Raw genomic sequence first — 21,149 nt, 5'->3', positions numbered from 1 at the left:
GTGGGTTCTTGTGTTGGATCCTGTGGATCTCTGGGAGGGCATGAATGGACTTCACAGATCTGTAAGCCTGTCCCCACCTCCAATTATGCATATGTGCATATCTGCTCTTCTTTGGGGAAGGAGTCCATTGAAGTTTCATTTATCTTTTTATTTATTTACTTTTTTTTCTTGAGACGGAATTTCACACTTGTTGCCCAGTCTGGAGTGCGGTGGCGTGATCTTGGCTCACTGCAACCTCTGCCTCCCAGGTTCAAGCAATTCTCCTGCCTCAGGCTCCCGCGTAGCTGGGATTACAGGAGTGCACCACCATGCCCAGATAATTTTTGTATTTTTAGTAGAGACAGGGTTTCACCATGTTGGCTAGGCTGGTCTCGAACTCCTGACCTCAAGTGATCCGCCCACCTCAGCCTCCCAAAGTGTTGGGATTACAGGCGTGGGCCACCGTGCCTGGCCTGAAGTTTCATTTAGTTCTTATGAGGGTTCCTGGTCCCAGAAGAGAAGAACCACAACCTGCATCTAACTTACAGTGTTTCTGTTTTACACCAGCCCCTCACCCAGGGAGCCCTCCGGCCTTCTGTCCCCACCCACCCTGCTATCACCTCATAGCTTACTCCCCCCACCCTCTGTGTTCCCACTCTTCACCCCATGACCTCCACTCACCGCCCCCTGCACTGTTACCTTCTCTCCGAATATCTGTCCTTGCTCCCACACACCTTCCCTCTGCAGCACGCCTTTGCAGTGCCTTTGGCCTCTACTGTTGCACCCTATACTCTTCCCTTCGCCCTCTGTGACTCCCGTCAAGCCCTGCCTCCGTGTCCTACCTTCCCTGGGACAGTGCCTTGCCTACCTTGTTCCTGGCTCTCTTCACTGGCGACCTGTGGATATGACAAAAAAGTTGAGGATGTGGGAGTAGAGGAGAGAAGAGTGGGGGGCGGAAAGCAGAAGAAGAAACTGAAAGAAGCTCTAGAGGAAACCACAGGGCCTGTGGGGAAGGAGGGTCATTGCCGTGGTAAACCCTGATTGTGGGGGAAGGGTATGGGTTCTGGCTATCCCATAGCCTGAGGCCAGCCAAGCCCACCCAGAGAAAGAGCCCCTCCTCTCCAATTGTCCCCTCCTAGCAGCTACACCTCTGCAATCCATCTGACATTTATTGAGCACCTACTGTAAGATGGGCACTTGGCTAGGTGAGGTGGCTCCAGCAGGGAAGCCTGGTAGAGCCAGTCCCTGCCCACAAGGGAGTGCTCCTTCTGGTAGGGGAGATCGACCTGTGCACACAGACCTCATGTCTAGTTCCCTCTCAAAGCTCTTAGTGACCTGTATGGGCCAGGAGCAAATCCCATTAATATTTTCCTACTCTCCCTACAGGCTTCATCCTTGCCTTGGCTTCAGCTGTTGTTCCTGCACTCTGCTTCTCCCAGTTCACATCCTCCACCCCTTTCCCAGGCTCCACTACTGTCTTGGCTCCTGGCTCCCCAATCACATGCTCTGAGCCTGGCCCTGTGCCTCTCTCTTCCAAGTTTCCAGCTGTCTGGACCTTGAATTTGTCAAAGCCTCTTCACTTCTCACCTCTGTCACTTCTCATCCCTACTAATTCTCTTATCAAGCCCTTACTTAGTATGTGCCAGGTAGTCTTCTAGGCAATTGATATGAATTATCTCTTTTAATTCTCCCGACAATCCTGTGAGTCCTGCTTGACAGATGAGAAAACAGCTGCAGGTGGGGTTAAGTAATTTAGCCAAGTTCCTTACTACAAGTAAGTAGTAGAGCCTGGATTTGAACTGTAGTAACTTGGCTCCAGAGCCTATGTAGTCAAGCACACTAATACAATGTATCCTGGGTTTTCAAAATGAACGAGTCTCTAACTTCCCACCTCTCTACAGTACTTATTGCCTCTATTCCCTCCTATCATGTTCCTTCCTATATAAGTAAATAGAGAGATCATGAATTTTGGAGGCAGGCAGACCTGGATTTAAATCCCAGACCAGCCGGGTGTGCCTGTAATCCAGCTATGCAGGAGGCCAAAGTGGGAGGATTGCTTGAATCCAGGAGTTACAGACCAGCCTGGGCAACACAGCAAGACTCTGTCTCAAAAATAAAAACATAGACTGGACATGGTGGCCCACACCTGTAATCCCAGCACTTTGGGAGGCCGAGGTGGGCAGATCAATTGAGGTCAGGAGTTTGAGACTAGCCTGGCCAACACGGTGAAACCCCATTTCTACTAAGAATATAGAACGTTGCCGGACATGGTGGCGCACCCCTGTAATCCCAGCTACTCGGGAGGCTGAGGCAGGAGAATTGCTTGAACCTGGGAGGCGGGGTTTGGAGTCATCTGAGATGGTGCCATGGGACTCCAGCTTGGGAAACAGAGCAAGACCCTGTCTCAAAAATTAAATTAAATTAAAATTCAAAAAATAATAAAAATTTAAAACAAAAATCCCTTTTCTTCTTCTTCTTTTTTTAAATCCTAGACTAGCTACTTACTAGCTGTGGGACCTTGGGCAAAATTCTATATTTCCTGCTTCTAAGCCTCCATCTCCGCATCTGTAAAATTGGGACTTGGGGGAATATTAACCCCTATCTTATGAGGTTGTTGTGAGGGTTAATTATAGTATGTTACGTTCAACACATGACAGGAGTTCAATAAATGAGCTTCTTTCTTCCAGATCTCTGTATCATCCACTCCCTTGGCTCAGCCCCACCCCAATCTGCTCCACCTTCTAGATCAGTCACCCCCACCAACCCCAAATCTTCCCCACCCCAGGGAGTGTCACTTCCTCCTCTGCAGTCTCCCAGACCAGTACACAAAGACTGCTGCTGCTGCCAGAGGAAGGGCTGCTCTGCACGCACCTGTGAGTACCAGGGCACCAGCCCTTCTGCCTCCACTCCTTACAAGTCCAGGCCCACCTGGTCCCAACCTCTTGGGAAGAGGGCTCTGACCTGGATATCAAGGGTCCTGTCCAGACTTGAGAAAGGCTCTGAACTCCTTTCTGCATTCCTAAGATCCCCTGACCTGCTTCCCTCCTCCAGTTTCACAGCCCCCCCACCCCCACCTCTCCCAAAGCCCAATCTCTCTTGCATCAGTTTCCCAAGAGTGGGTCTGGAGGCAGGGATTTATACGAGTGCTGTCATTTGAGTGCCTGCCATGTGCCAAGGATTATACTGAGGTAGGGTAGGTATACCGATTATACTGAGGGAAGGTTCTCCCAACATTACCCCCAGCTGCCATCCCTAATGCTCTGCCTTCAGCGCAAACTTCTTAATCGGCACCTTGGCCACAGACTTCAGTCTCCTGGGACACTGAGGCCCAGCAGCTCAGTTCTGTTCCCTTGTTGTGACTCCCAGTGGGCAGCAGAGGGTTCTGCTTGACTTGGGAGGTATGGATGGGTTAGGAAGAGGCTCTGTTTCTCAGCTGCTGAGGGGGCCACACGGTGTGTACTGGAGTCAGAATGGAGTCCAGAAAAATGGAAATAACCACTTGGTCCCAGGGAGAGAAGGGAAGACTGCAGAGTACCCCTAAGGAAAGAGAAATGGGATTAGGCAGAGCCCATCAGGGCTAGTGGAGACAGAACACAACTTTTGATGGAGATGGTACCTGGGTTGGAGGTAGGAAAGGAGTAAGCACAGCAGAGGCCTGGTCCTGCCCTGTCCTGCCCTGCCCCTAGTTCACTGGCCTTGTGGGGAAAAGAAAGAGAGATCAGACTGTTATTGTGTCTGTATGGAAAGAAGTAGACCTAAGAGACTCCATTTTGTTCTGTATTTGAGATGCTGTTAATCTGTGACCCTACCCCCAACCTTGTCCTTGCAAGAGACATGTGCAGTGGTGACTCAAGGTTTAACGGATTTTGGGCTGTGCAGGGTGTGCTTTGTTAAACAAGTGCCTGAAGGCAGTATGCTTGTGAAAAGTCATCACCATTCTCTTAATCTCAAGTACCCAGGGACACGTACACTGCCAAAGGTCGCAGGGACCTCTACCTAGGAAAGCTAGGTATTGTCCAAGGTTTCTCCCCATGTGATAGTCTGAAATATGGCCTCATGGGAAGGGAAAGACCTGATCGTCCCCCAGCCTGACACCTGTGAAGGGTCTGTACTGAGGAGGACTAGTAGAAGAGGAAAGAAGGCCTCTTGACAGTTGAGATAGAGAAAAGCATCTGTCTCCTGCCCGTCCCTGGGCAAGGGAACATCTCGGTGTAAAACCCGATTATATATTCTATTTACTAAGATGGGAGAAAACCGCCTTAGGGCGAAAGGTGGGACTTGCTAGAGCAATGCTGCTCTTTATGCACTAAAAAGGTTTATGGAGATGTTTGCATACACATATCAAGGCACAGCACTTTTCTTTAAACTTATGTCACAGAGATCTTTATTTATATGTCTTTCTGCTGACCTTCTCCCTACGATGATCCTATTATCCTGCCACTTCCCTTTTTCTAAGATGGTAAAGATAATGATCAATAAATACTGAGGGAACTCAGAGACTGGTGCCGGCGCATGTCCTCTGTATGCTGAGCGCCGGTCCCCTGGGCCCACTTTTTCTTTCTCTATACTTTGTCTCTGTGTCTCATTTCTTTTGTCAAGTCTCTCGTTCCACCTAATGAGAAATGCCCACAGGTGTGGAGGGGCAGGCCACCCCTTCATGGCCTCATGGAATTTAGGTTTCCATTTGTAAAAAGAGTGGGATGGAGTAGAAGATTCAGCCATTCTATAGTTAGGAACAGAGGCGAAAAGGAAGTAAAACAGCCCTATGAAGAAGTGGAGCAGAGAAAAGCAGCAGAGAGATGCAATAGAAGTTTTGAAATGAAAGGAGCCAGAGAGACACAGAGAAGCAGAGAAACAGGTGGCAGAACATGTATTCCCATGGAGGGGAGAAGAGAGGATAATTGGGAAGAAAGGTAGAAAAGGGCTGTCCAGGGAGTCCCAGGGCCCCCTTTAAGGGGAGATGAGTGGGCTTGAGATCTCTGAAAAACCTATGTGGCAGCTGGGGCTCCACTTGTGAGAAATGAGTCAAAACCAGGCTTTGGGTTGCAGCATCTCCAGCCTCCCTGACCACAGGCACGCAGAGCAAGCAGGGCTGAGGTTACATTGAGGCTGAACCGGGGCCGGCCTCTCCCTGAGGGGTGGAGCCTCCGTTATATATGGCACCTGAGGTCACAGGTGGTGGGGAGCAGCACCAGGACGTTCAAGGACTCAGCACCCCACCCCTTTCCCACACTCTGTGCAGAGTATCTGGAACTGACTTTGGCCCAGGCTGAAGAAGATGCAAATGCTTTATGATGAGGAGTTAGTTGGCCTTTCTCATACACTGCTGATGGGAATGTGGAACAGTACAAGACCCAAGGAGTTTATGTTGACAATACCCACCAACATATATATACTTTTCTTTTTTCTTTTTTTTTAGATGGAGTCTTGCTCTGTCACCCAGGCTGGAGTGCAGTGGCCGGATCTCAGCTCACTGCAAGCTCCGCCTCCCGGGTTTATGCCATTCTCCTGCCTCAGCCTCCCGAGTAGCTGGGACTACAGGCACCAGCCACCTCGCCGGGCTAGCTTTTTGTATTTTTTAGTAGAGACAGGGTTTCACCGTGTTAGCCAGGATGGTCTCGAACTCTTGACCTCGTGATCCGCCCGTCTCGGCCTCCCAAAGTGCTGGGATTACAGGCTTGAGCCACCGCGCCCGGCCCATATATATACTTTTCTTAGCATGAGAATGTAGATGAAATACACACCAATATTGAGAATGATATCTATTTATCTTGCACGTCCTCTGCTAGGGATTTATCCTACAGGTTCAGTTGCACACGTGTGAAATGGTAAATACATGACATTTGGCTGGGGGAGGTGGCTCACGCCTTTAATCATGGCAATTTGGGAGGCCGAGGCGGGTGGGTCACTTGAGCTCAGGAGTTCTAGACCAGCCTGGGCAACATGGGGAAACCCCATCTCTGAAAAATAATACAAAAATAATTAGCCAGACATGGTAGCATGCGCCTGTAGTACCAGTTACTCGGGAGACTGAGGTGGAAGGATCAGCTGAGCCGGCGAGGTCAAGGTGGCAGTGAGCCATGATTGCACCATTACACTACAGCCCAGGTAACAGAGCAAGACCCTATCTCTCAAATGAATGAATAAATACATACATACATACATTACTTTTCATTTCAGCATTATTTGTCATAGCGAACTAGAAATAATTTAAGGCCAGGCACAGTAGCTCATGCCTGTAATCCTAGCACTTTTGGAAGCCGAGGCAGGAGGATCACTTGAGCCTAGGAGTTTCAGCTTAGGAGTTTGAGACCGGCTTGGGCAATATAGCAACACCCTGTCGCTACAAAAAAATAAAAAAATAGCTGTGCGTGACGATGTACACCTGTGCCAGCTATGATGGAGGCTGAGGTGGGGAGAACTGCTTGAGCCCAGGAGGTGGAGACTGCAGTAAGCCATCACGGCACCACTGCACTCCAGCCTGGGCAACAGAGTGAGACCCTGTCTCAAAAGAAAAAAAGGAGAAACAACTTAAATGCACATCCTTAGGGTACTGATTAACCGTGATATGAGGTATCCATGCAATGGAAAGCTTTATGGCTGTAAAATTGAACAAGGACGTTCTTAATTTTCTCATGTAGAAAGATCTTCAAGAAAAGTAGTTACAGGGAAAAAAAGTGAAAAATTGTGTTTTCTACCATTTAAAGAATTGTGCCATTTGAGTCTACCATTTAAAAGTCTACCATTTAAAAAGCATATGCATGTTAATTTGTATATGCATAAAATAATCACTAGAAAGATTATAAGAAACAAAGATAGGCTGACTCACGCCTGTAATCCCAGCACTTTGGGAGGCTGAGGTGGGCAGATTACTTGAGGTCAGGAGTTCGAGACCAACCTGGCCAACATGGCGAAACTCTCTCTACTAAAAACACAAAAATCAGCTGGGCGCGGTGGCTTACACCTGTAATCCCAGCTACTCAGGAGGCTGAGGCACAAGACTCGCTTGAACCCAGAAGGTGGAGGCTGTAGATCATGCCACTGTACTCCAGCCTGGGCCACAGAGTAAGACTCTGCCTCAAAAAAAAAAAAAAAGCAAAGAAAAAAGAAAAAAAAAGTAATAAATGATATTTATTTAGGGTAGGTGTGGAAACTGGGTATGGCATATGGGGTAGGATTAACTTTTTGATTTTTAAAATGGTAAGATACACAAACATTTATCATTTTTACCACTTTTAAGTGTACAATTCAGTGGCATTAAGTACATTCACTAATTCCAGAACTTATTCATCACCCCAAAAATGAAACTGCCCATTAAGCAGTCATTCCCCATTTCCCCTTCCCCCAAGCTCTGGTAACCACTAATCTACCTTCTGTCTCTGTGGATTTTTCTAGTTTGGATATGTTCTATATGTGGAATCATACAATATGTGATCTTTCATGAATGGTTTTGTTCACTGAGCATGTTTTCAAGGTTCATCCACGTTGTAGCATGTATGTATCAGTACTTCATTGCTTTTTTTATTATTATTATTGAGACCGAGTTTTGCTCTTGTTACCCAGGCTGGAGTGCAATGGTGCAATTTCGGCTCACTGCAACCTCTGCCTCCCGGTTTCAAGCAATTCCCCTGCCTCGGCCTCCCAAGTAGCTAGGGTTACAGGAGCCCGCCACCATGCCTGGCTAATTTTTGTATTTTTAGTAGAGATGAGGTTTCACCATATTGGTCAGGCTGGTCTTGAACTCCTGACCTGAGGTGATCCACCTGCCTCGGCCTCCCAAAGTGCTGGGATTACAGGCATGAGCCACTGTGCCCACCCCACTTCATTGCTTTTTATGGCCAAATAACTTTCTGCTGTATGGATATACCACCTTTTCTTTATGGGTTCTTTCCACCTTTTAGCTATTGTGAGTAGTGCTGCTGTGAACATTTCTGTACCAATTTTTGTTTGAACACCTGTTTTCAATTCTTCTGGGTATATACCTAAGAGTGAAATTGCCAGGTTATAGGGTAATCCTATGCTCAATTTATTGAGGAACCAAACTGTTTTCCACAGAGACTGTACTATTTTACATTCTTTACACGGTAATATATAAGGATCTCAATTTCTCCATGTTCTCACCAACATTCACTGTTTTTCATTTTTTGATGATAGTCATTTTAGTAGAAATGAAGTGGCATCTCATTGTGGCCTTCCTTCCTTCCTTCCTTCCTTCCTTCCTTCCTTCCTTCCTTCCTTCCTTCCTTCCCTCCTTCCTTCCTTCCCTCCTTCCTTCCTTTCACTTTGAGACAGGGTCTCACTCTGTCGCCTAGACTGGAGTGCAGTGGCCCGATCTTGGTTCACTGCAGCCTCTGCTTCCCAGGTTCAAGCGCTTCTTGTGCCTCAGCTTCCCGAGTAGGTGGGGCTACAGGTATGCACCACCACGCCCAGTTAAGTTTTGTATTTTTAGTAAAGATGGGGGTTTTACCATGTTGTCCAGGCTGGTCTTGAACTCCTGATCTCAAGTGATCCACCCACCTCGGTCTCCCAAAGTGCTGGGATTACAGTTGTGAGCCACCACACCCAGATCATTGTGGGTTTCATTTGCATTTTCCTAACGATTAATAGTGTTGAGCATCTTTTCATATGCTGGGTGGCTGTTTGTCTATCTTCTTTGAAGAAATGTCTTTTTAAGTCTTTTGCTCATTTTAAAAGCTGGGTTGTCTTTTCGTCGTTGAATGTAAGAGTTCGTTACATATTAAGGATACTCATCTGATATATAATCTGCAAATATTTTCTCCCATTCTGTGTGTTGTCTTCACTCTCTTGACATTGTCTTTGATGCACAAAAGTTTAAACTTTTGATGAAGTCCAATGTATCTATTTTTCCTTTTGTTGTTTGTGCTTTTGGTATTACAGGTAAGAATCCATTACCAAGTACAAGATTATGAAGATTTACCCATACATTTTCTTCTATGAGTTTATAGTTTTAGCAGTTATATTTAGGCCTTTGATCCCTTTTCAGTTAACCTTCGTATGTGGTGTGAGGCAGGAGGGTCCAACTTCATTCTTTTGCATGTTGAAAGCACATTTTTTTTTTTTTTTTTTTTTAAGAAAAAGTGGTAGCATGTGCCATCACACCCGGCTAATTTTTGTATTTTTAGTAGAGATGGGGTTTCACTATGTTAGCCAGGCTGGTCTTGAACTCCTGACCTTGTGATCTGCCCATCTCAGCCTCCCAAAGTGTTGGGATTACAGGCATGAGCCACGAGCCACTGTGCCTGGCCTTATTTTTTTTTTTTTAGATGGAGTTTCGTCTGGGCATGGTGATTCACGCCTGTAATCCCAGCACTTTGGGAGCCTAAGGCGGGTGGATGACTTGAGGTCAGGAGTTTGAGACCAGCCCTACCAATGTGGTGAAAACCTCTCTACTAAAAATACAAAAACTAGCCGGGTGTGGTGGTGCATGCCTGTAGTCCCAGACACTTGGGAGCCTGAGGCTGGAGAATTGCTTGAACCTCGGAGGCAGAGGTTGTAGTGAGCTGAGATGGCACCACTGCACTCCAGCCTGAGTGAGACTCCATCTCAAAAACACAAAACAAGACAGAGTTTCACTCTGTTGCCCAGGCTGCAGTGCAGTGGCGCAATTGCAGCTCACTGCAGCCTCTGCCTCCTGGGATCATGTGATTCTCCTGCCTCAGCCTCCTGAGTAGCTGGGATTACAGGTGCCCACCACCACACCCGGCTAGGTTTTGTATTTTTAGTAGAGACAGGGTTTCACCATGTTGCCCAGGCTGGTCTTGAACGCCTGACCTCAAGTGATCCACCTGCCTTGGCCTCCCAAAGTGCTAGGATTACAGGCATGAGCCACTGTGCCCAGCCCCAGCCCCATTTTTTGAAGACAGTTTTTCTCATTGAATGGTTTGGCACTCTTATTCCTGGAAATCAATTGGCCACAGAAGCATAGTTTATTTCTGGACTCTTTCAATTCTATTCCATTGATGTATAATGTATGTGTATCCTTATGTCATCCTTATGCCAGTACCACACTGTCTTCCCTTTTTTTTTTTTTTTTTTTTTTTTTTAAGAGATAGGGTTTCACTCTGTTGCCCAGGGCAGAGTACAGTGACACGATCATAGCTCACTCCAGCCTCAAACTACTGGGTTCAAGCTGTCTTCCCACCATGGGATTATAGGCATGAGCCACTGTGACCAGCCAACGCTGTCTTGATCACTGTAGTTTTGCAGTACGTTTTTTACAAGATTATTTTGGCTATTTAGGGTTCCATGCAATTCCATATAAATTTTAGGATCTGTTTTTCCATTTCTGCAAAAAAAAAGGGCCAATGGGATTTAACTTTTTGACTTATGAAGCATGGTAAACGAATTACCTGCTCATTTAAAAAAATTAACATGTTTTTTAAAATCAGGAATCTGCTTGGCTTTCCAAAAGGTCACTCGAAGAATCACCCTGCCTCCAGGCTCTTTCTTCAATCTAGATTATCTTTGCACAAAGTACAGAAAATAGAATTTTTTTTTTTTTTTTTTTTTTGCCAACACTGGCCTTCTTTCTCCCCTTATCCCAGACCTGCAGAGAGTTCTTGTGGTCTAATCTTCATTCCTCTTGTCACCATGTCACCCAAGTAGAACTATTCTTCCTTGACTCTTTCACACACTCCCTCATCTGTTTCAGCTTTCTTTTCTCTAATTCCCACTCACTGACCCTCTTCTCTTATTTAGAATCCAAGATTGTAAAAGCTGCAAAGTATGTCAGATTATTTATTCAATGCCTCCACTTTGCAGATGTGGAAACTAAAGCCCAGAGAGAAAGTCTGACTTGCCACACAGCCAGTGAGTGACTGCAGCAGTACCAGAATCCGGTCTGTTTCCTGTTTGGTTCTACTACCGTTACGGCTTGGGATCTCGGTAAATAGAACTGGGTGCAGACTTTAGTGCTTCCAGGCCAGTCCCCAGATCTTTTAGTAGGCCATTTTGCCCACCCTGGTCACATGAAGTCTGCACACAGGAAGGACAGATCTTCTCTGAGGTCCCTATTTTTTTTTTTTTTTTTTTGAGATAGATTCTTGCTCTGTCACCCAGGCTGGTGTGCAGTGGTGTGATCTTGACTCAATGCAACCTCTGCCTCCTGGGTTCAAGCGATTCTCTTGCCTCAGCCTCCTGAGTAACTCAGATTACAGGTGCACGCCACCATGCCCGACTAATTTTTGTGTTTTTCGTAGAGATGGGATTTCGCCATGTTGACCAGGTTGGTCTTGAACTCCTGAGCTCTAGTGATCCACCCACCTCGGCCTCCTAAAGTGCTGAGATGACAGGCATGAGCCACCATGTCTGGAGGCCCCTACCTTTGCCTGATACCTACTCCTTCCCATCATTTTGAAGAAACTGCTGGATCCACAGGGGAAGTGAAACTATGAGGGGAGATAAAGTGTTGGGGTAGAGTTTTGAGAGTGATAACCACAAGCTAAGTTTAGAGGACTGAGAGCTGAGGGTCCTCCCTGAGGACCCACATGTCCCCCTTTATATGCTATTACAGGGCATGGTGGCTTTGCCAGTGGTCCTTGTTTTGCTGCTGGTCCTGAGCAGAGGTGAGAGTGAGTTGGACGCCAAGATCCCATCCACAGGGGAGGCCACAGAATGGGGGAATCCTCACCTGTCCCTGCTGGGGTCCTGCCAGCCAGCCCCCTCCTGCCAGAAGTGCATCGTCTCACACCCCAGCTGTGCATGGTGCAAGCAACTGGTAAAGATGGGCCTATGGCCTTTGAACCATGTGTATGTGTATGTGTATGTGCAGCCTGGATACATGTGTGTGATTGTGTGGGCACATGTATGATTTTCTAGAAACACTCCAGAGTCTCATGTGTGACTGAGTTTGTGCACACAGGACTCCTGTGTGTGGATATATGTGTGTGCATACACATGCATGCAAGTTTCCTGTGCACTTAGGATTATGTCTGTATCCATTTGCTTGTGTATATATGGAGAGAATTTGTGACCATGAATTGGGAGAAAGTATGTGCTTGTGGGAATTCATGCTTGTGTATAGGTAGAGGGAGCTGTTGTGTATGTAAACATGTGAGAAAGGTACTAGCCAGTGAGGGCTGCCATAACAAAATACCATAGACTGGGTGGTTTAAGCAACAGGAATTCATTTCTCCTAATGTTGGAGGCTGGGAAGTCCGAGATCAAAGTGCTGACTGATTTGGTTCCCCAGTTAGGGATCTCTTCCTGGCTTGCAGACTGGCTACCTTCTCGCTATGTCCTCACATCATGGGGAGGGGGCTGGAGGATGGGGGGTGGGAACTGTCTCTGTTTTTTTTTTTTTTTTTTTGAGACGGAGTCTTGCTCTGTCGCCCAGGCTGGAGTGCAGTGGCTGGATCTCAGCTCACTGCAACCTCCGCCTCCCGGGTTCATGCCATTCTCCTGCCTCAGCTTCCCGAGTAGCTGGGACCACAGGCGCCGGCCACCTCGCCCGGCTAATTTTTTGTGTTTTTAGTAGAGACGGGGTTTCACCGTGTTAGCCAGGATGGTCTCGATCTCCTGACCTCGTGATCCGCCCATCTCGGCCTCCCAAAGTGCTGGGATTACAGGCTTGAGCCACCGCGCCCGGCCCTGTCTCTGTTCTTATAAGCGCACTAATTCCAACATGAGAGTTCCACCCTTAGGCCCTCATCTAAGCCCAGGTACCTCCCAAAGGCTCCATCTCCAAATGCCATCACATGGAGGGTTAGGGCTTCAATACAGAATGGGTTGGGGGTGGGGTGGGGTAGGGGTGCAGAGTTCAGTCCATAGCAGAAAGTGTGTAGTTAGATTTCTAAGTCTGTGTTTTGGGTGGAGGCATTCTGTTCCTAGGTGTGTAGTAGCCTATGACTGGACAGGTAGAAAGGGGAGGGGTGGAAGTATATGGGCTTGAGGGGGACTGGAAAGGCTTGAGCTACCTAAGTCGCCAAGAAGGATGCTAGGGAGCAGGCGTCTCCCTGGTTCTTCAAACAAAGCTGTTGTTTGTTTATGTTTGAAAGAGACAGAGCTCATGGAGCAGGAGGGGCGCCCAAGCTGGGATGGGGGCAGGTCTGCCTCTCTCAGGGGAAGATGGAGGGTTAGATCAGTGTGGGAGCCCAGATAAGAGATGAGGGCAAATTCACATGGAAGCAGAGCTACAGATGCTTAGAGGACCCAGGAGAAAGGCACACAGTGACTCTGGGAGGACAAGAAGAGTAGATACTGAGTCTGCACAAGGCAGAGAGGCAGAGGTGCCAGGCTGGAGCTGGGAAGCTGGAGCTCTTGAGGTGGTCAGGTCTGTGTCTGGCTTCTCCAGTCCCCAGACCAGGAGCTGACACCCAGGGCAAGCTGAGAAGCCGCTCTAACCATTTCCTTCCCCTGTGGCTTCCCAACCAGTCTTAGGGGTACCAGACATATTACGGGGGTAGGATGCCTCCTCTTCTGTTCTTATCCTTTCCCTTCCCAGGAGCTGTGGGTCTTAGTCTGACCACCTTTCCATTTTGGTGTGAGCTTGCTGGGAAGGCTGGCCTAGGAGGCAAGGCCCCCGTTTTTTTGTGGTAGTGAAGTCTCTAAGATCTCAACAGGAAGTCTGTGGCTCTACTGGGGAGGAGAGGGGTAGGTGACTGGGGCAAGGGGGAGTTGAGATAAGGGGAGGGGTGGGGGACTGCTATAGGAAGTGGGGCTGTGATAAGGAAGAAAGGACCGGAGTTCCACAGGTTCATGCCTGTAATCCCAGAACTTTGGGAGGCTGGGGCAGGAGGATTTCTTGAGCCCAGGAGTTCGAAACCAGCCTGGGCAAAAAAGCAAGACCCTGTCTTTACAGTTGGTAAAAAAAAAAAAAAAAAAAGAAAGAAAGAAAGAAAGAAAGAGGCGTGGTGGTTCACGCCTGTAATCCCAGCGCTTTGGGAGGCCGAGGTGGGCGGATCACTTGAGGTCAAGAGTTAGAGACCAGCCTGGCCAACATGGGGAAACCTCGTCTCTACTAAAAATACAAAAAAGCTGGGCGTGGTGGCGCAGGCCTGTAGTCCCAGCTACCGGAAGGCTGAGGTATGAGAATCACTTGAACCGGGGAGGTGGAGATTGTAGTGAGCAGAGATAGCACCGCTGCGCTCCAGCCCTGGGTGACAGAGTGAGACTCTGTTTCAAAAACAAAACAAAACAACAAAAAAGAACAGAGTTCAAGGGCAGCTGTGGCGAGGAGGAGGAGAGGGACTCAGGGGCTCAGGAAATGGACTGGAGGTGGGGGCATTAGAGGGGGCCAGGTTTGCAGGGTGTTTTTGGTAGCGGGGCCTAGGGCCTGTGCAGGACCGGGTCCCGACGCGCCTTTTCTTGCTGAGCAGAACTTCACCGCGTCGGGGGAGGCGGAGGCACGGCGCTGCGCCCGACGAGAGGAACTGCTGGCTCGAGGCTGCCCGCTGGAGGAGTTGGAGGAGCCCCGCGGCCAGCAGGAGGTGCTGCAGGACCAGCCGCTCAGCCAGGGCGCCCGCGGAGAGGGTGCCACTCAGCTGGCGCCGCAGCGGGTCCGGGTCACGCTACGGCCTGGTGAGTAAGGGGCGGCGGAGCCAGGCCAGAGTAGGCTGGCGTTCCAATGCGCTCTGCTGACCCGCCCACCCCCCACCCCCCAGGAGAGCCCCAGCAGCTCCAGGTCCGCTTCCTTCGTGCGGAGGGATACCCGGTGGACCTGTACTACCTTATGGACCTGAGCTACTCCATGAAGGACGACCTGGAACGCGTGCGCCAGCTTGGGCATGCTCTGCTGGTCCGGCTGCAGGAAGTCACCCATTCTGTGCGAATTGGTGAGCCGAGGGCTGCCTCTCGCCCTGTTAGCCCTTGCCTATTCAACCACTGCCTTAGCCTCTGCCAACATCCTGGACTCACAAGGGCCCCAATTTGCCCTCCCAGTTGTTGACAGGCCTCGCCAGGCCACAGGTTCATTCCTCCATCTTTCCCTAAAGACACCCATCTTCTAGGTCAGAGCTGGAGAGGACTCCAGAGACAGTCCGTTTTACAGGTCGAGCTGAGACCCAGCGTCTGGAGACTCTCTGGGCCTGGACAACTGCCCTGAGCCTACCAGCCTGGAACCTGCCCTGATGCAAGTCTCCTTGGGCAAGGCCTAGATGCCACTGTCCCTGGCACCACATTCTGTGCCAACTCTGCTCTATTCAAATTTCCTTCCTTTGCTTCATGCTGCTACCATATCCTATACCCGAGCCTTCTTCCACCTTCTGGAAGTTTCCATTTGCCCCGGGAGTTGTGTCCTCCTTAATGTCCTCTACCTGCCACTTCCCTGAGCCAGTGGTCTCACTGCTTTGCTTGTCAGTTACTGGTTCCCTGCCCCCAGGTGCACCCTCTCCCATCACCTCTTCTATGAGCGTCCTCCCCACCCCACTTCCCATAGAGCACTCTCATAGGTTCTCTGTTGCTGCCCTGCGACTTCTGGCACAGCCTTCATTCCTCTCCTCTCCCAGGTTTTGGTTCCTTTGTGGACAAAACGGTGCTGCCCTTTGTGAGCACAGTGCCCTCCAAGCTGCGCCACCCCTGCCCCACACGGCTGGAGCGCTGCCAGTCACCCTTCAGCTTTCACCATGTGCTGTCCCTGACGGGGGATGCGCAAGCCTTTGAGCGGGAGGTGGGGCGCCAGAGCGTGTCCGGCAACCTGGACTCACCTGAAGGTGGCTTCGATGCCATTCTGCAGGCTGCACTCTGCCAGGTGAGGAGGTGGGGAGGGGATCTGAGCCTGGAGGTCTGTTTGGGAATGGGACTGCCCCTTATGGTTGTATGGTGCACAATTCTAGGGGGTGCCATTCATACCATAGTAGGTGTAGTTTGTATACTTAACAATTACCTGGTGGGTTGGAGTAAAATCTCTTGAGGAGAATATCTTGAGGAGGAGGCATGTTTTTCTAATTCACAAGTAAGCCTCCACTAGCAGCAGCCTTCTTTGGGGGACTGGGGAGAGCAGGAGGAAGCAAGGTACTGGAGGCAAGGGGATGGACAAGCTGACTCAGAGTGAGGCTTGCCACATTCTTGGCTCACAGAGCTGGCTGGGGTGGTTCAAGGGCCATGCCCAGGTGCATAGCCTACCACCCCCACTGTACCTCAGGAGCAGATTGGCTGGAGAAATGTGTCCCGGCTGCTGGTGTTCACTTCAGATGACACATTCCATACGGCTGGGGACGGGAAGTTGGGTGGCATTTTCATGCCCAGTGATGGGCACTGCCACTTGGACAGCAATGGCCTCTACAGTCGCAGCACCGAGTTTGTGAGTCCCTATAGTCACCCCGCCTCTCCTCATTTGAGCCATACCTCTTTCCTTCCGGGACTCCCACTCCCAGCCTTACAGTCCTCATCAGTAACCACCCTGTAGACACCTGCCATCTTCCCCAGCAGTTCCTCCTTTCAGCTGCGGAGACAAGACACCTTTGTCACCCCATTCCCTACCTCCTTCCTATTCCATAGCAAGCCTCCAGGGCTCCTCCAGCTGGTGGAACCTTGGTTCCTGGACTCCCCAGGCTGAGGGCACCTTGCATGTTGTGGGGGAGACCTGTGGGGCTCACCTTGTCCCTGCTCCCTGCCCCAGGACTACCCCTCTGTGGGTCAGGTAGCCCAGGCCCTCTCTGCAGCAAACATCCAGCCCATCTTTGCTGTTACCAGTGCTGCACTGCCTGTCTACCAGGTGAGAGCTGTCTACATGTCAGATCCCCAGCCCCACCCCAGCCTTTCTCAATTCCCCCAAAGATCCATTCTCTGTCCCCCATATGCCCTCCTTCCAGACCCCCAGGAGCCCGTTTTCCTAGAGCTGTGACCTACCATTTCTCTTAACTCCCCGTAACTCAGGAGCTGAGTAAGCTGATTCCTAAGTCTGCAGTTGGGGAGCTGAGTGAGGACTCCAGCAACGTGGTACAGCTCATCATGGATGCTTATAACGTGAGGGGCCAGAGGAGGGGGAGATGGTGAGGGTGGGCACTAGGGAAAGGTGGAAAGAGGCCCTTGGGTGGGGTGGCAGAACTAAGAGGAAATGGTCACTTTTTGGTCTAACATTCCACAGCTCCTACCTATAGTCTGCATGTGGCTGTCATTAACTGTTCAATCTTACATTCATAAATCTTAAACATCTGACATGCAGAGAGCATGGAGCTCAGATCCCCGCCCGACCTCCTCACCTCACAGAGTGCAGCCTGCCAAGAAAGTTTCAGTCACCGAGCTTTTATTTCACGCACCCACCATCCTAGGTGTACATACTGTTTCTACTTCGTTTAACCCCGCCAAAAGCCTTGCTTCGTAACTGTTATCATCCCTCTTTTACAGATGAGGAAACCCACACAAGGCTAAGTGACTTGTCCAAGGTCACAAAGATAACAAACAGAAGGGCTGGCATTTATCCCCAGTCTGTACATAAACAATGTGAGATCTGGAGCCTGCTTTCACTAAGTTTATAAACAATTCAGAGCTATTCTTCACAAGAACCATAGAATTTTACAGGTAGAAGGAACCATAAAAACGCTTAGTGGTTTAGGTCTTATCTCTGCAACTAGGCTGTAGGCTTCCTGATAACGGAGCATCTCCTAAACCTATGGCAAAAAAATCTGAGATGGTATCAAATTTCCCAAGACAAATTCTGTAATGAATTTGCCCTTTAGACCTGGCATGCACCCAGGTTGTGTCCTGATGTGGGGCTTCACAAACATGGTCTCTGCACTGAAATGCTGTATCAGAGGCCTCTGGATCCTGTATATTCTATGAAAGGTTCTCACGGGTCCTCCCTCCAGAAATGCCTCGACTGGGCAGGATGTAAGGAGCCCAAGGTGGCAGAGGGCAGGGTGCTGGCAGAATTGGGAACACATGGAGAAGACATACGGTGGGGTGGGGTCCTTTCCTGCCTTCACGTGGTTATCCACTTGCTCTCTTCCCATAGAGCCTGTCTTCCACTGTGACCCTTGAACACTCTTCACTCCCTCCTGGGGTCCACATTTCTTACGAATCCCAGTGTGAGGGTCCTGAGAAGACGGAGGGTAAGGCCGAGGATCGAGGACAGTGCAACCACGTCCGAATCAACCAGACGGTGAGAGCCAGCAAGCACAGGCAGAAGGCGGGCGGGCAGAGGGAGGTAGGAGTGGGAAATTAAGCAGGTAGGGAAAGATGGGGGGCAGGAATGGGGAGAGACGGGAGAGCCTGGGGTAATCCTCCATCCATCCTTCCTGAAGTAGTCTGAGTGGCTTCCTCAGGTAAAGTTTCTAGGAGTTGGGTGTTACCATGACCCCATCTCTTCATTTACTAAGGGGTGAGGTTTGGATGATCTAAGGGGTGAGGTTCTGGATGATCTAAGGGGTGAGGTTCTGGGTGAGTTTGGGGTGTGTGTGTGTATAACCATGGCCTGATTCCTGCCTACCCTGTTCTTAGGTGACTTTCTGGGTTTCTCTCCAAGCCACCCACTGCCTCCCAGAGCCCCATCTCCTGAGGCTCCGGGCCCTTGGCTTCTCAGAGGAGCTGATTGTGGAGTTGCACACGCTGTGTGACTGTAACTGCAGTGACACCCAGGCCCAGGCTCCCCACTGCAGTGATGGCCAGGGACACCTACAATGTGGGGTATGCAGGTGAGGGCCTCCTCTTCCCTTCACCCAGCTAGCTGCCAACAAACGACCAACCCTGGCCCGTATTCCTCCGCTGCTTTCCATTCCCCCCACAGGAGTATCCTTGACATCCCTAGACTCCCCACTCAATTTCATCCCTTGAAGCTTCCCAGATACGTTCAGGCCCTCCCCTTGACGGGGGCTCCCTCCACTCTCTCACCCCTCGTTGGTGTTCCACTATACTTACCATCCCTTCAGTTGTCTTTCTCCAACTCTTGAGAACTTGGGTTTAGAGGTTCCTGGGAGAGACAAGTCAGGGGTGATCAAACCCTCTGACCTACTTCTCTCCTTCGCCTTCCCCTTCCAGCTGTGCCCCCGGCCGCCTAGGCCGGCTCTGTGAGTGCTCTGAGGCCGAGTTGTCCTCCCTAGATCTGGAATCTGGGTGCCGGGCTCCCAATGGCACAGGGCCCCTATGCAGCGGAAAGGGTCAGTGCCAATGTGGACACTGCAGCTGCAATGGACAGAGCTCTGGGCATCTGTGCGAGTGTGATGATGCCAGCTGTGAGCGACATGAGGGCATCCTCTGTGGAGGTACCTTGGGGAGAAGGGCAGGGTCTGAGAGGCCTTCCCAAGGCACTTAGGCTCTGGGAGTCTCCTGGCATGGAAGGCAAATGTCAAAGATTCTGGTGTATGGGTTAGAGGGTGTGTTTGGCACACTTGAAAAAGACTGGATGCATGCGCTTGTGGTGCCACGTGGTGGCCAACTGTGTGTGTGGAGTATGGTTGTCACCCTCTGCATGGCTCTACCCCAGGCTTTGGTCGCTGCCAATGTGGAGTATGTCACTGTCATGCCAACCGCACGGGCAGAGCATGCGAATGCAGTGGGGACATGGACAGTTGCATCAGTCCCGAGGGAGGGCTCTGCAGTGGGCATGGACGCTGCAAATGCAACCGCTGCCAGTGCTCGGATGGCTACTACGGTGCTCTATGCGACCAATGCCCAGGCTGCAAGACACCATGCGAGAGACACCGGTGAGGCCTCAGGTCTTGCATCTTGGGAGCAGGGGCACAGTGGGGCTTGTTGAACCACTCCCATCTGCCTACTCTCCTTCCTGCTTGTAGTTGGGTAAAGGGCATTGGGTGACAACTACCCAGCTGGTAACTTACTGGCATCTACTGCATAGGGACTGTGCAGAGTGTGAGGCCTTTGGGACTGGCCCCCTGGCCACCAATTGCAGTACAGCTTGTGCCCATACCAATGTGACCCTGGTCTTGGCCCCTATCTTGGATGATGGCTGGTGCAAAGAGAGGACCCTGGACAACCAGTTATTCTTCTTCTTGGTGGAGGATGATGCCAGAGGCAGGGTCGTGCTCAGAGTGAGACCCCAAGAAAGTAAGTGGGCAGGGATGCCACAAATCCTGGAAGTCTGATGGGCAGGGTCTCAACTCTGGGGATGCAGAGTGAAGATAATGGGCAATAGGCTGAGGGCTGAGGCAGAACTGTGAATCCGGGACAAAGGCAGAGGCGACTGAGCAAGTGGACAAGGCTAAGGCCCTGGGCAGTGAGAATAACCTTGGACCTTGCTGGGTTCCCTTTGCTTTCAGTGACAGGGTTGGACAGGCTGGACACATTGAACAACTGTTGATCTGTCCCTATGCTCCAGCTCCCACAAGTGTGTCTGATTTCTTGTTCACAGAGGGAGCAGACCACACCCAGGCCATTGTGCTGGGCTGCGTAGGGGGCATCGTGGTAGTGGGGCTGGGACTGGTCCTGGCTTACCGGCTCTCGGTGGAAATCTATGACCGCCGGGAATACAGTCGCTTTGAGAAGGAGCGGCAACAACTCAACTGGAAGCAGGTGAGACTTCCTGGTTAGGCCCCCTTTTAGCTGTCTCCCCACCACAAGCCCATCCCTGATTCCTCCCACTGGGTTCCCCCAGTGCCTGGCACATGTAACCAATCCCTCTGCTAACTTCCATCAGCTCCTAGGATTCGGCTCAGGACTGGCCTCTTAGGTCTAGAAAGGGGACAAAGAATCCTGGGATTTTTGCTCATAATCTGCAACATCTTTCCTCAGGACAGTAATCCTCTCTACAAAAGTGCCATCACGACCACCATCAATCCTCGCTTTCAAGAGGCAGACAGTCCCACTCTCTGAAGGAGGGAGGGACACTCACCCAAGGCTCCTCTCCTTGGAGGACAGTGGGAACTGGAGGGTGAAAGGAAAGGTGGGGTCTGTAAGACCTTGGTAGGGGACTAATTCACTGGCGAGGAGCGGCCACCACCCTACTTCATTTTCAGAGTGACACCCAAGAGGGCTGCTTCCCATGCCTGCAACCTTGCATCCACCTGGGATACCCCACCCAAGTATATAATAAAGAGTCGTACCTCAAACCACAGCTGTCACTTTTCTTTACCTCATCAAGGCCAAAGCAGGCTGTTTATAGCCTGGGCCTCGGGAAAGTTCTTGTCCATCTTCCTCTTGCCACCTGAGGGCAGGGAGAGGTGCCCAAGTGCGCATGTGCAGGAGACTCCCGAGGTGTGCCCTGGGACTCCAGAAGCCAGGCCTGGAGAGGGCCTCTGCGGATGCAGGTGGGTCCCAGA

The 21,149-nt window shown here is 50.4% G+C and overlaps 1 protein-coding gene across 4 annotated transcripts; it reads left to right on the top strand.

Moving 5' to 3' along the window:
* Nucleotides 1–2,751: 2,751 nt before the first annotated feature.
* On the top strand, nucleotides 2,752–20,939 carry ITGB7 (integrin subunit beta 7). 4 transcript variants are annotated; one of them, XM_023210999.2, is made up of 16 exons: nucleotides 2,752–2,852; nucleotides 10,762–10,884; nucleotides 11,513–11,716; nucleotides 14,316–14,517; nucleotides 14,601–14,771; nucleotides 15,444–15,685; nucleotides 16,079–16,237; nucleotides 16,556–16,651; nucleotides 16,813–16,902; nucleotides 17,891–18,037; nucleotides 18,376–18,569; nucleotides 18,913–19,136; nucleotides 19,358–19,577; nucleotides 19,730–19,938; nucleotides 20,243–20,403; nucleotides 20,623–20,939. In XM_023210999.2, exons 3-16 carry the CDS (start codon nucleotides 11,516–11,518, stop codon nucleotides 20,701–20,703), a joined length of 2,397 nt encoding a protein of 798 aa, XP_023066767.1. In that variant the 5' UTR covers nucleotides 2,752–2,852; nucleotides 10,762–10,884; nucleotides 11,513–11,515; the 3' UTR covers nucleotides 20,704–20,939. The 4 variants fall into 4 exon arrangements, with proteins under 4 accessions (XP_023066767.1, XP_023066770.1, XP_023066768.1 ...); XM_023211000.1 differs by having other exon boundaries at nucleotides 2,760–2,852; nucleotides 10,762–10,838; XM_023211001.2 differs by having other exon boundaries at nucleotides 2,776–2,852; nucleotides 10,762–10,809.
* Nucleotides 20,940–21,149: the final 210 nt, after the last annotated feature.

This window comes from Piliocolobus tephrosceles, chromosome 10 (assembly GCF_002776525.5).
Source record: "Piliocolobus tephrosceles isolate RC106 chromosome 10, ASM277652v3, whole genome shotgun sequence".
Lineage (NCBI taxonomy): Eukaryota > Metazoa > Chordata > Mammalia > Primates > Cercopithecidae > Piliocolobus > Piliocolobus tephrosceles.
The sequence above is the reverse complement of the archived record's forward strand: the minus strand, read 5'-3'. Positions and strand labels throughout refer to the sequence as shown.

What these genes read in the sequence shown, in the direction of transcription:
- ITGB7 (XM_023210999.2), top strand. Translation starts at nt 11,516, where the DNA reads ATGGTGGCTTTGCCAGTGGTCCTTGTTTTGCTGCTGGTCCTGAGCAGA. An exon ending in CAGAGTGAGACCCCAAGAAA is followed by an intron (nt 19,939 to 20,242) that starts GTAAGTGGGCAG and finishes TCTTGTTCACAG; the next exon opens with AGGGAGCAGACCACACCCAG. An exon ending in AACAACTCAACTGGAAGCAG is followed by an intron (nt 20,404 to 20,622) that starts GTGAGACTTCCT and finishes ATCTTTCCTCAG; the next exon opens with GACAGTAATCCTCTCTACAA.